Consider the following 13,192-nt stretch of genomic DNA (forward strand, 5'->3'; position numbering starts at 1 on the left):
CTAGGTCCGACTAGGCACGACTAGGTCCGACTAGGCCAGCCAAAGGTCGACGATTCCAGCAAAAAACCTGTATATTCCGGCCAAAACCTCTAAATTCCGGTCAGTTTCCAATCAAATCATTTGAATTCCAACAATTAATCATGTATACTTAAATAAATGAGTTGAATAAGATTTAAAACCTAGCTACTTAAAATATTTACCTATAAAAATATATATATATTTATACATAAAACTGAAAATTACATATAAAAAACCCGATCCGATTAATCCCGATTAATCCCGAGTAATCCCGAGTAGTCGCTAGTCCCCACTTCACCGGCCGACTAGCGACTAGCGAGTTCTCCAACCTTGGAAAAACTTATCCAAACATGCTCTTAACTTAACTCAAAAGCCTTTAAGCATATAAACAAGTGAGGCAAATAAAAACTTTGTAATACACTTTAAATGGTAAGCACATGGCGTACAATTTTTTTTAAAAGAAAACCTTGTTTGTGTCGTATATATAACACACGCACAAAGCCTATACAACCTGTTGGGCCCATCTCTCCACCGAGTGCACTTTCTTTGTATCTAAAATCTGTGTGAGACTGTAACTGAAAAACAAACTCAACTCCACACCACACATGTCAACGGCCTCGTCTTCTTCGTCGCACGACGGAGATGGCGACGGCGACGGTGGCGGTGGAGACTTCACAGGTCCCTCACATTCTCGTCAACGCTTCAACTCCGCCGTCTGGCCAGAACCTTTCCTCGAAGCTCTCGCGATCCAAATCGCCGTTGATGCCGCTCTCTCGTTCGGCCGCCTTGCCGTTGCTCCGGCTCTCTTCAATATCTTTCAGGTATAGTATAATCACATCATTCGTTTACAGTATTCAATCGTATATTCAATCGTATTGTGTGTTTTTTCGAGTTTTAACGCTGTGCGTTTGCTTGTTAGGGTTCATGCAACGTTTAAGTTTTTGAATCTGAATGATATTTTCAATTTTAGCGTCTAATTTTGACGGAACGTAGAGGTTTAATCATCACCGGATCGATGTGTTTAGATTTGATTGATTAAACATGAAATTACGAGATGATTATGCATCAAATTGCGTAGTTTATGAACTTAAAATCGAGGAAATATTGTTTTTAAAGGTGTTTTGATGAATTTTGTTATTAAAGAAGATGAGATTAGGGTTTGTTTGTGTAGGAAAACTCAAGAGTGTGATTTAGTATGAAAAGAAAGAATTGAATGCATTTATCATTTCAGTATGTGTATAGTAAGTCTATTATAGCTAACTAGTAAGTGTTACAGCAAATAAATTCTAGTGATATTGCTACTGATCCATTTGTACCTCCTTTATTATTAAAATTTACTTATTATTTGATGGTTTGTACCATGTATAAACATGAGTAATATTTAACCAGTAACTTAGAAGAATCTTAGAAATGAATTATGTATATTATATAACCATATTTACTTTCTCTGTCTTACTATATCTGACATGCACCGTGTATGCGTGCTTAGTTATCTGTTTTGTAACTGGATAACTGTTTTTACTTTCCGTCTCGTTATACCTCACATCCATTCCACTGTTTTTTTCACCCTAAATTACACTAAAATACATTATATTTTCTTTTTCATTTTTAATTAAATAATATTCTTTTATACCTTTGTCATTATCTTTTTCTCCTTTCTTCACTCACAATCACTTTCAAAATATATTAAAAAAATTATAGGGGTGAACAGTGTACCTCTAAATATACAGATGAACAGTAATATTTTCTCTCTCTTTCAGTCACAACCACTTTTTATACTCTTAATATTATAAAAACTCTACCCACACAATTTGATGAATGCTCTAAATGCTTACATACAATATACGTTTATCTAGACAAGTGAGTAAGAGTAGGTTTAGTGGTTGTGTAAATCTGCGGTGATAATAAAATAAACATACAACATGCAATATTTGTATTTGTATATATTATTATTATATAATATACTATGAGTAGAAGACAAAAACAAAGCTGTCATCTTTATTTTGAATTTTTGATGGCAAAAAAATTATTTGATACTTACTTTTTACATGTTTTTATTATTAATATGATGGGTTAGGCGTGACATATTTATGGGCATTTGAGGGTTAATTTAATTGCAAGTTGATAGATGGGAAGTTGCAGGTTAGTCTCTTCTTTCCAAAGGGGGACACTACTTTTCATTGGGGGGGCTTTTGACCACCACTTTATTGGGAATGAAAGAATAAGAAATCCATTCAAAGCCTTTTGACAATATAGTTTTTGCCCATTTCGGTTGAGGATTATAAGAGACTCCTTGTCTTTATTATATTTGTTTATTATGTGTTTACAGATATACTTGTACAACTTAAATCCAATATATAATTTTTATTTCAAATTTTAAGTATACTTTAATAACCATGACCCACATAGCTTCATGGCCTTTTACTTTTTAAATTTGATTATTGAGTAAATTGGTAAAATCGTCCATGAGGTTTGGTCATGTTTGTCATTTCATCCAAAACAACTTTTTTGTACCATATTGTTCTTCACTTTTGAAACTTTTTGCCATTTTCTTCCAAATGGCGAACTTTTTTTGCAAAAATCGTCCCTGAGGTTTGAGATTTTTTATCATTTTCATCCAAATATTTGATAGAAAAAATAACCAAAATTATACGTTTGGATGAAAATGACAAAAAATCTACAAAGTGAAGGACAATATGGTTTAAAAAAGTTGTTTTTGATGAAACTGACAATTGACAAACATACCCAAATCTCGTGGACAATTTTGACAATTTACTCTTGATTTTTAAACCAAAGGGCTAGCGGCGTAGTTTTTTGTTCGTTTTCATTCTATTTTGATGTAATTTTTTTCGGGATCTGATAACATTTCAGGTTTCCAAGCTCAAAAAGAAATCTATAATAATTTTTTTCGTAACTAATAGCAATTTCACATAAAAAGTAGTCACAATTACATTTCTAATTATATGAACAAATTCATCATCTTTTAACGCAAGCGTTTCATGAAAATGACCCATATATAGTTGGTTATTATTTAAACCCTAAATAACTACAAGTGTATGAAATTTTTGCTTATTTGGATTGATATTTATATTTATTTAATAGTTACATAAACACGAATCTCTAGGATGTAAGTAATATATAATTTATGTATTTATTTATTTGATAAGATTATAAAAAAGAATGAAAAGTAACAGAACTTTTAGAAAGCAGTCTCTATCCAAAGCTCAGTTGAAGTCAAATTGTTGACCATCAATAGATGCCATAAAAGAAAAATAAGACCCACACTTTGTCGCTTTCAAAGAAATATGGCTTTTATTACTTTGCCTTTTTGTGTTGTTTTTGGGACGCACAAAGCAGATTAGATGTATATACTACTGAAGATTGTTTTATGTAGAAGGAAACTATGGCTTATATGATATATTTATATTTATATGCAAATATATCATCCTGAGGTTGTACTTCTTTTGGGTACCTTGTCGTCCTGTCCCCATCCTTCATTTGATTCTTTACTACCGTACTTTTCCATCACTATTGGAAAATATATAACCCCGCCTATATAAATATTATATTATATGAAAATCATTAATATATCTGTTTTATTATCAATTCTATACGAATGTCTCATAAATTTTTACTTTTAAAACCATGGAGTTGGTGAAAAGATTCAAAATTTAATTATGGGTGTGGACCAAGCCGAATTTTGTACTTAAAAAATAGAGTAAACTTCAATTTTCGTCCCTGTGGTTTGCTGATTTTAACACTTCCAGTCCAATAGTTTATAAATTACATTTATCATCCATTAGTTTCCTGATTTTAACAGTTTCACTTCCATTAGTTTCCTGATTATGGACTGAAACTTTTAAAATCAGGAAACTAATGGACTAAAACTGTTAAAATCAAAAAACTAATGGATGATAAATGTAATTTATAAACTATTGGACTGAAAGTGTTAAAATCAGTAAACCACAGGGACGAAAATTGAAGTTTACTCTAAAAAATATTACAAAACTTGTTTTCGTAAGATTTATTAAATTTTACATTTTTTTTAGATAATTGTATATATTATTGAGATTGAGAATGATTCACGCATGCAAGTAAAGTGTGGTGAGAGTAAGACTTAGACCACTAGGAGTAGAGGGGTTTGGAGGGAGAGAATGAACCGACATGTGGCTGCCACATCAACAGATGAGTTTTTGCCTAAAAACCAGGCGTGGAAGGGGCTTGAAGGATGCATGCAAAAAAAGAAAACAACCAATCAAAAATAACACAAATCAACATCCAACCACACGCCATCACGTCACCATCACCATTGCCCCACACTGGGTGAAGAAACCCATGCTACCCGGGGGGTGGTGTGCTGGCATGGTTGAGAGCCCCACGCCACCGCTCCACCTAGTCTAAGTGTAGTGGCCTAGCGCCTCACGCCAAATGAGCAAAGCAGAACGTCATTAGAGGGCACCACTTGAACAACTGGCGTGAAGGAGATGGAGATAGGGTCCAAAAAGTCAACCAACTACTCAATTTCTTTTTTTTTTTTTTTAATTTTTTAACTAAACCACTACACACTTTTATCTGCAGTCTAAGTGTTGTGGCCTAGCGCCTCACGCAAATGAGCAAAGCAGAATGTCGTTAGAGGGCACCACTTGAACAACTGGCGTGAAGGAGATGGAGATAGGGTCCAAAAAGTCAACCAACTACTCAATTTCTTTTTTTATTTTTTATTTTTTTAACTAAACCACTACACACTTTTATCCGCAGTCTAAGTGTAGTGGCCTAGCGCCTCACGCAAATGAGCAAAGCAGAATGTCGTTAGAGGGCACCACTTGAACAACTGGCGTGAAGGAGATGGAGATAGGGTCCAAAAATTCAACCAATTACTCAATTTCTTTTTTTTTTTTAATTTTTTAACCAAACCACTACACACTTTTATCGGCTTAGTTACTTAAAGTCATGTGATTGAAACTCGTATAGTTATTCCACGATACATAATAGTAAACTAAGTTTTTCTTTCATGTACTCGAGGGTTTAAAACATGGAGGGAAAACAAAAAAGGCTGAAATTGGTATGGAGGAAAGGTTGATAACTAGGGCCGTACTGGGTTTGATGTTACTTAAGAAGACAAGACGAAACGCTACAAAAGTTAAACAAAAAACAAACTTAAAAGAAAAGGCCTAATAATAGTAGCCATGGCAGTTTAGGTGTAGGAGTAGGTGTAGCATCAGGTGATCTACAAATGCATTACAACACAGGAAGAAAGCTGTGTTTTCTTATTCTCCGAGCATTGATTCTGACACATCTCTCTCCTAACGATAACATGCGCATATTACATATATATGGGTATGTATGTATATGTATTTATGTATGTTGGGTCTTGGGAGAGAAATTGAGAATTTGTTTTTATTTAATAATAAAGCAAGTTGTTGTGTCTTTCTTACTAGCTTTCTGCATGCCTGTAATAGCGCATGAATTCTCCCTACTGTCATAGGTAGGATATCTTTCCCATGCTTGCTAAAGCCTTTCTATCTTTTCAATTCCAGTTTTATTATAATACTAATCGAGTATTCTTTTTTTGTTTTTTATTTTTAAATTTCTTGTGTTTTGAGTAAAGTTCGTTAAGTAAAAAAATCAAGGCTTCACTCAATAACCTACATATTTTGTTTGAAACCTTTCTTATTATTTATAGTTATATAAAAGTCTACTTTCTTTAGTTATGCAAAATTTTATAACATTGACAAATGCTGAGGAGTTTATGTTACATTTATCTTTGTCAAGGGTACCGTGCATTACCTTTTTTTTTTCTTTTACTTGTTTTTATATATAATTAACTAGGTTAGAACATCGTATTTAAAAGGGTTGAATAAATATAATGTCATATACCAAATAATAAAAAAAATTATATATTTAAAAACACTATACATTACACGGGTTGAATAAATGTAATTTTAAATATTAAATAATATAAAAGTTATATTCTTAAAAAACCCACATGTATTGTACGGGTTGAATAAATATAAATTTATATACCAAATAATAAAAAAATTATATTTTTAAAAACCCTGTTTATTACACTTGTTTAATAAATCTTATTTTATATACCAAATAATAAAAAAATTAATTTAAATTTGAGAATAATATTTTATTAGAAAAATTAATGGCTTTTATTCGATATACAAAGTAAGAGAAATGTAGCAAAATCAAAAAGTAAAATTTTTAAATGTATGACACGTGTCACACATTGTTTTTTTATTATATAGTATTATATAGTATAGATATAGATTATTGTTTATAGTTATATTATTAAATATTTTAACAATTTTAGTATACTTGTGGACACACATATTAAATCGAGAATAGTAAGAACAAAATAAATAATTTATGTGTTCAATCTTAAATGTTTAAAAAATATAACTAAATTGATGAGATGTAATGTTTATTAGTTTTTATTCATCTATTTTGAAATTTATGAATAAATTTTGTTTATTTATACAACATACGCATGCAAGTTCTTTATATCTTCTACATATAACCTAACACGTGTATGAAAAAATTATACGTTACTAAACGTATGAATAAATTAATTTAATGGATTTTTATGTATATTATGTACACATTTGTAATGTAAATAGTAAAAACTTCATAGATATATGAGCCACTACTAAAAAATTAACAATTTAGATTTTCTTCTCGTTATTCTCACACTAAAACCATCTTTTGAAATGAATAAATTAGTTTGATATTCTCAGCTATGCATAAATTAGTTTGATATGTCTTTATGTACATAACTTACACATTTGGTATTTAAGAAGCAAACTTATAAAAAATATGAATCATTGACAACAAAAATCTGGCCATTTGATTTAAGAAACAAACTTATAAAAAATCTGTGTCATTGACAACAAAAATCTAGCGAATTGTGTTTGCTTTTCTAGTTTTCTTAATAATTTAGTTTTATTTACATTTCTGTAATGTAACTCACCAAATTTAACGAATATCTGATCATTACTAAATTTAGAAAACCGTTATATAAACTTATAGTGGTTTTCTATGTGATAATAACGCCCGTCACACTATGGGAGCTGGCCATGCCCGAAGTCGTTACCTTAACCGCAAGGCCAAGGAGGGGGATGCCGAAGGCAGGGCTAGTGACTGGAGTGAAGTCGTAACAAGGTAGCCGTACTGGAAGGTGCGGCTGGATCACCTCCCTTTCAGGGAGAGCTAATGCTTGTTGGGTATTTTGGTTTAACCCAACGGTATTTGTAAACTGAGTGAACAAATCCTGACCATTGATTTACATCATAAAACTGTAAAATACACTAGTGTATTTAATCATCAAATTTTGGCCATTGATTTACACTTGTGTATTGATAATCAAGGGCTAGGATTAGTTCACAAGTGTTCACTATCAAGGGGTTGTTTACAAATGAACCTAATCCAATAACCCAAAGCCACAAATCTTTAATATTTATATAAATAGTTGTTAACGCTATACACAATAGTCTAAAAACCGGATCAAGAATCGTCTATACGACCTTTAAAACCAATCCACTAGAGTGCTTTAAACCGTTTTAGTCGGGTCAACCAATTCATTTGCTACTCTCGCACTATATTTTGTTAACATTTCAAAACGAAACCAAAAGAAAAGGGTTGTATTTTCGAAAACATGGTCCAAACACTCCGACTAGTGGACATGTAAGATGACTGGTTCGATGATTAATCTAGTTATTAAAATACAAATATAGCATCCATTTTTAGGTCAATTTTCTTTCCTAACTAGATTTGCATTTGGTTGATTTTCTTTACGGCTAATGTGGGGCTAGCCACTACGATAGAGGTACATGTCCCTTAGATGGAGGATCTATAATTTAAAACTGGACAAGGGAGTATTTTAAAATTATTAGTGTAAAGGAGATTATGAGTAATATATAATAAAAAAAATCTATAAATATATATAGATAATGAAAGTGTTGATTTAAAACCTTTTAACCTAAGCAGTTAATGCGGTAAAATATCGGATATCGGTCAAGGACCGATATTTGATATATCGGTTATCGCGGTGAGATATCGGTAATTTTAATAGAATGCTAAATTTATATATATAGCAATTTTCTAGGAACGACCAACACTTAAAACATTAACAATAACAACAAACAATTAAGACCTAAAACACTAATAGCAGCAATAAGAAGAAAGACGAATGGTAGAACTAAGAAGAAAGGTACATATATTGGGAAAATCGGTCAATATCGCTGATATTATCAGTACTGATATTCAGACAGATAACCGATATATCGGGATATTAACTACATATCTTTTAACTTAGTTTCTTTTGATAACTTTGTTTCTTTTTGATTTTTCCATGTAATCCTTGTATCTACACGATTTTGCAGGTTTGTAGAACATGGCGAAGTATATCCCAATCTGACCCGTTATGGCAAACCCTAACACGCCGCATTTGGCATCGCCACCATCTCCTCCACCACTCATGGTACGATGAATACATATATCGCCATCGCACCGCTAGAAACTTCCATTCCCGTAGGTACGACTACACCACCCTTAACTTCCCACCAAACGACGACAACAACAACGGAGCCCTCTCTTGCTGCCGCCTCGCACTCTCTGACTACCACATTGCAGCCGGTTTTTCCGATGGATCAGTTCGCCTATACCACCTCCCCACCAGGCTCCATGTCACTACATTCCACCCGCATCAACGTAATCATCTTGGCCTCTACTCGCGTGCTGTCTCCGGGATCTTTTTTACCGATAACCGGCTTGTTTTCGCCTCTCTTGATGGTGACATTCATGTTGCGTCCATCGATGTTCCGGGAGCTGCTGCACGTAGAGCTCATTTGGGTGATGTGGTTACTGATGGTGTCCTTGTGGATTTCACCGGTTGTGACCGCTGGTGGGTCGGACTCTATGCAGGTACTATTAATTACATTTTCATTATTTCATCATATGTATATATATATATATATATACCTAATAGAAGTGGAGGTGCCTCTCATCTCTCTATCATGGAGGTTGAATGTTCAAATGTTACAACTTATGCATGCATGTATCAATGGTTAATAAGTTAGGGCAAATTCTTATTTTGTTATTATAAAAAAGTTCATTAAAAATATCATTTTAATTATAATTATTATCTATATATAAAAGAAGGGAAGATGAATAGTGGAGCGCATGCCATGGGCTTTTTGCTAACTTGCACCTAATTTTTTTTTTCTTTTTGCTTTTTTTCAGTTTTTTCCGTTTAGTTTATTTCCTGCAACGAACGCGCCAATACCGTTTTGGACATATTTTTTTACTTTTCTTTTTCTTTGCTATAATGAGTGCACCAAAGTTTTTTTTTGAGTTTAGTTTTTTTAACGAACGCTTTGATACTCTTTTGGACATCTTTTTTAACTTTCTTTTTCTTTGATATAACGAGTGCACCAAAACTGACCATATTTCTATCGTTTTCTTTTTCGTTTACCTTTGTTATTTACCATATTGTTCTACTTTTTCTTATTATTTTGATATTTAGAGCTAAGTTACAACGCAAATAGCATAACACATTTAGATATCATGTAGATTAATTTAATAATTTTACGAACTTATTCATCGGTTGTCATGGTGTGTGATACGTTTTGAATTCCAATGTTTCCGTTATTCAGCCTGTGTATTTGTTATATACGAGTTTCTAACCTAATAAGTATTAACGTTAGGAATAATTGTATTAAAAAAGCGTAAAATAAAAGAAAACTGTAGATATGTGATATTTATTCGTAAGTCCATATGTATTAAATTTCGTTTATGTATCACCTTAACATGTGTAACATGTATAGATTATATTAATTACACATACCCATGTATGTACGTAAAAAGTGCAAATTTTTAAAAATATGAACTGTTGATATAGAATAATAATTTACGTTGATTTAGGTATGTTCATCTTGTGTTCACAATAATTAATTTAGTGTTACTATTATAATTGTCACACTATACGCACTCAGTATTTTTATTACGAGCATAGGCTACAAGAATATACATTTTTTAAAATCTTAAACTCGTTATACTATTGTTCATTTTGTATTCACTATTATTAATTTAGTGTTAATATTGTTTTGTATTTCTATGTATAGTTGATTTAATTAGATTATATTGTTTGATTTTAAAAATCTCTTTATAATTTAATCCATAACAATTTTCGCATTGAACCCACAAATGCCTGGCAGAACTAACTTAGCTAGATTACTGTTCCTAATAGTTGACATGGTTTTCTGTTTTCGATACATAGGGGTACCAAACCGCGCATTTCATGTACGCAACAGCAACACAGAAGAAATTGTATTCATTGGGGGCACACTGATGGACCCAGACTCAGTAGATGGGTGGCACTTGCTCACAGATCTGAGTGAGCACATTGGACGTATCCGCATAACAAGTGACGAGCTGGCAGTCGGGTTCCGCATAACAAGTGACGAGCTGGCAGTCGGGTTCGCAAGGCGAAGGGTAATCGTATTTAATTTACGAAACCAAATGATATTAGGAGACGAAGAGTTTAGGAGGGAAATAAACGTGGGCGCAGCTGATGCGTACGATAGGGCTCTAATGTTTGTAAATAGTAGGGGTGTAGCTAATGTGCGGCAGGTGAGTAGTTTGGCGGAAATCTGTCGGTTCATGGCCCGCGGTAGCTTGTTGGGTTGCGTTAACGGTGGTTACTGTTTTACGTCCGTTGGTGGTGGGATTAGGGTTTGGGAGTTGCATCATGGGGAGTATTTGTATATTTTAAGGGAACGAATCGGGGATGCAAGTGCCATGATTGCAGATGAGCGGTATGTAGCGGCTTGTAGTGCTGACAACACGATTCATTTGTGGGACTTTGGAGCACATATATAGCTGTAACATTGGAGTGTTGACTGACGTTGACTTTACGGTTAGTTGGTTACGAGGTCAGGAAATCATTGGGTGCTGGGATTGGTTTAACTGATGGATTAGGGTTAGGTTTGGTTATGCATGGTTATTAATTTGTTGACTTGTGGATGTTGTAGAGTTGGTTGGTTAAGAGGGTTTGTGTAAAATTCATATTTAAAGAATTCATGGTTCATGTCTTATTTTATTCGAATGAAGCAAGCCCCCCATTGAGGTTTTACCATAATAAGAACTCTTGTGTTGTTCTTATTAATGAACACAATGAATGAAGAAAGAGAAAAGATGGGAACATGTGTTTTTCCATTGGATATATATTAAATAAGAGTATATAAGATTTTACCAAGTTGATGTCGAGTTAACTCGCTTCGCTTGTTAAACAACCCTAGCAAATAGGATTATTATAATTTATTATATTTATACAAATATGTTCCATAACACAATTCAAGCAGAGTAATGTTATATACTTCTAATTAATATATCCACTTGGAAAAACATGTTATGAACATATATGAAGGATAAATTATGTAATTCTATTGTTAGGATTGTTTAACAAGCGAGTTAAGTCGACATCAACATAGACCTATTGAGCCAAGTTGACTTAACATATTGTTAAGAATATAACGATAGTCTTCTTCTAAGGGCCCAGGGGGCGGTGCGTGATTCTATCACGTAAAGCAAGTTCAACGCGTGGTAAATTCAATATTCCCACCGCCACCATATAAATAACGCGTGATGGCATACTCCAAAGTATAACGCGTGTAAAAATTAACTCCGTGATGGTCAGATTTTGTGAGTGGAATTGTTGGTTGGGGGGGAAATTGTTGGGTGTGGTGGTGAGTGATGATCATTGCCACCAAAAAAGGTTGTGAGTGATGGAAAAATGGTTGATGATATGGCGGAACTTGATTGGTGCTTGTGAGTGATAGAATTCTATCACTAGTGACCACCCCCTCCCCCCCTAACATTAGTTGGGATGTAAGGCGTGTAATACCATTCAATGCATTTAACAAATGTGAAGAACCCACAACAAATTGGTGGCTAAACCTTAGACGCGTCAACAAAATTCTTATACGACTTAAAAGCATCCTAAAGGTGGTTGTTATCGCATCTATTAGGTAGGTTAGAGATGAAGAAGGTGGTAGCCTTGACTCTTTCCTCTCTTCGCCACATTCTACTCTACCACCTCCTTTGACCCTTATTCTTCACTAGGGGTTTGCATGGGCCAGTTTGGGTGCACGTTTACAAGATCTACCAACCTCACTGATTATCCATCAACCTATCTCCCTGCAAATGAAGGGTTCTACAAAATTTACAAAATCTACTACCCGAGCACACACAATGGAACCGTAGACAGTGAAGTGAAATCCAATCCACGAAATAATTTGATCTATGGACAACATCATTGTGGTAAAGGTCGTAATGCCAGAGGAATCATCCTTCGATAACACGGATTCCTATTTCTCAATGATATTCCACGATCAATACCATTGGCTGAACCCTGTGAAATCATTTCATAGAAGTTCATTGAGAAGGAAGCGGTGGCGGTGCCGATGGTGGTTTAGGAGGAGCAGGAGAGAGACAATGATTGAGGGGGTGGCGGTGTTGGATTTGGACATGTGTTCAACCGTGGCGATTAGGATTTAGGAGGAAGATGGTGCGAAATTAGGAGGTGGTGTTTTTCGGATGTGGGAAGGTGGTGTGTTTTTAATGTGGGAAGGTTATCTTGTTGATTGTTTTAATGATTGTTGATTGCTATTCAACCATAATCGATTAGGGTGTACTGGTAATTACTCAACATTTTGATTATTTGTTTGCAAGAACATCATATTTGAGTTTTGAAAGTCAAAAGAATTGGTTTCTTAAGGGAATTTTGTATGTTTTGTTTTGCAATAATCCTTTTAGGAAAAAAAGCTCAAATAATTGTCTTTGATGGTAGCTTTAAGGGTGGAAAAAAGTGTAAGTCAGAGGTATGACCACATTGTCCATATGAATCAGCCCATTTTCTTAAGTGTAAATGGCAAAGAATTTTTTTTTCTCTTGCAAGAAATCAATAGTAACAAAATGGTAGATGAAATCCTTGAGTGTATCCGCAATTTAACTATGTTTTAACATCGCGTATATGTTTCTGTTGTTTAAAATTAACCCGCACCACGGGTCTTCAACCCTAGTTAAGATGAAAAGAGAAGAGTAAATCTAGGATAACTATAAAATTTTCCGACCGATAAACAGAACCGTCTCCGAATACTCTCAAAATATT

The 13,192-nt window shown here is 33.8% G+C and overlaps 1 protein-coding gene across 1 annotated transcript; it reads left to right on the forward strand.

Annotated features, from left to right (window-relative positions):
• The first annotated feature begins 540 nt into the window (after window positions 1-540).
• LOC110889674 (transcriptional regulator STERILE APETALA) lies at window positions 541-11,161 on the forward strand. The gene is made up of 3 exons (XM_022137238.2): window positions 541-839; window positions 8,406-8,946; window positions 10,301-11,161. Exons 1-3 carry the CDS (start codon window positions 624-626, stop codon window positions 10,900-10,902), a joined length of 1,359 nt encoding a protein of 452 aa, XP_021992930.1. The 5' UTR covers window positions 541-623; the 3' UTR covers window positions 10,903-11,161.
• The last annotated feature ends 2,031 nt before the right edge of the window (window positions 11,162-13,192 follow it).

The sequence above is a fragment of the Helianthus annuus genome, chromosome 11, assembly GCF_002127325.2.
Source record: "Helianthus annuus cultivar XRQ/B chromosome 11, HanXRQr2.0-SUNRISE, whole genome shotgun sequence".
Classification (NCBI taxonomy): Eukaryota; Viridiplantae; Streptophyta; class Magnoliopsida; order Asterales; family Asteraceae; genus Helianthus; species Helianthus annuus.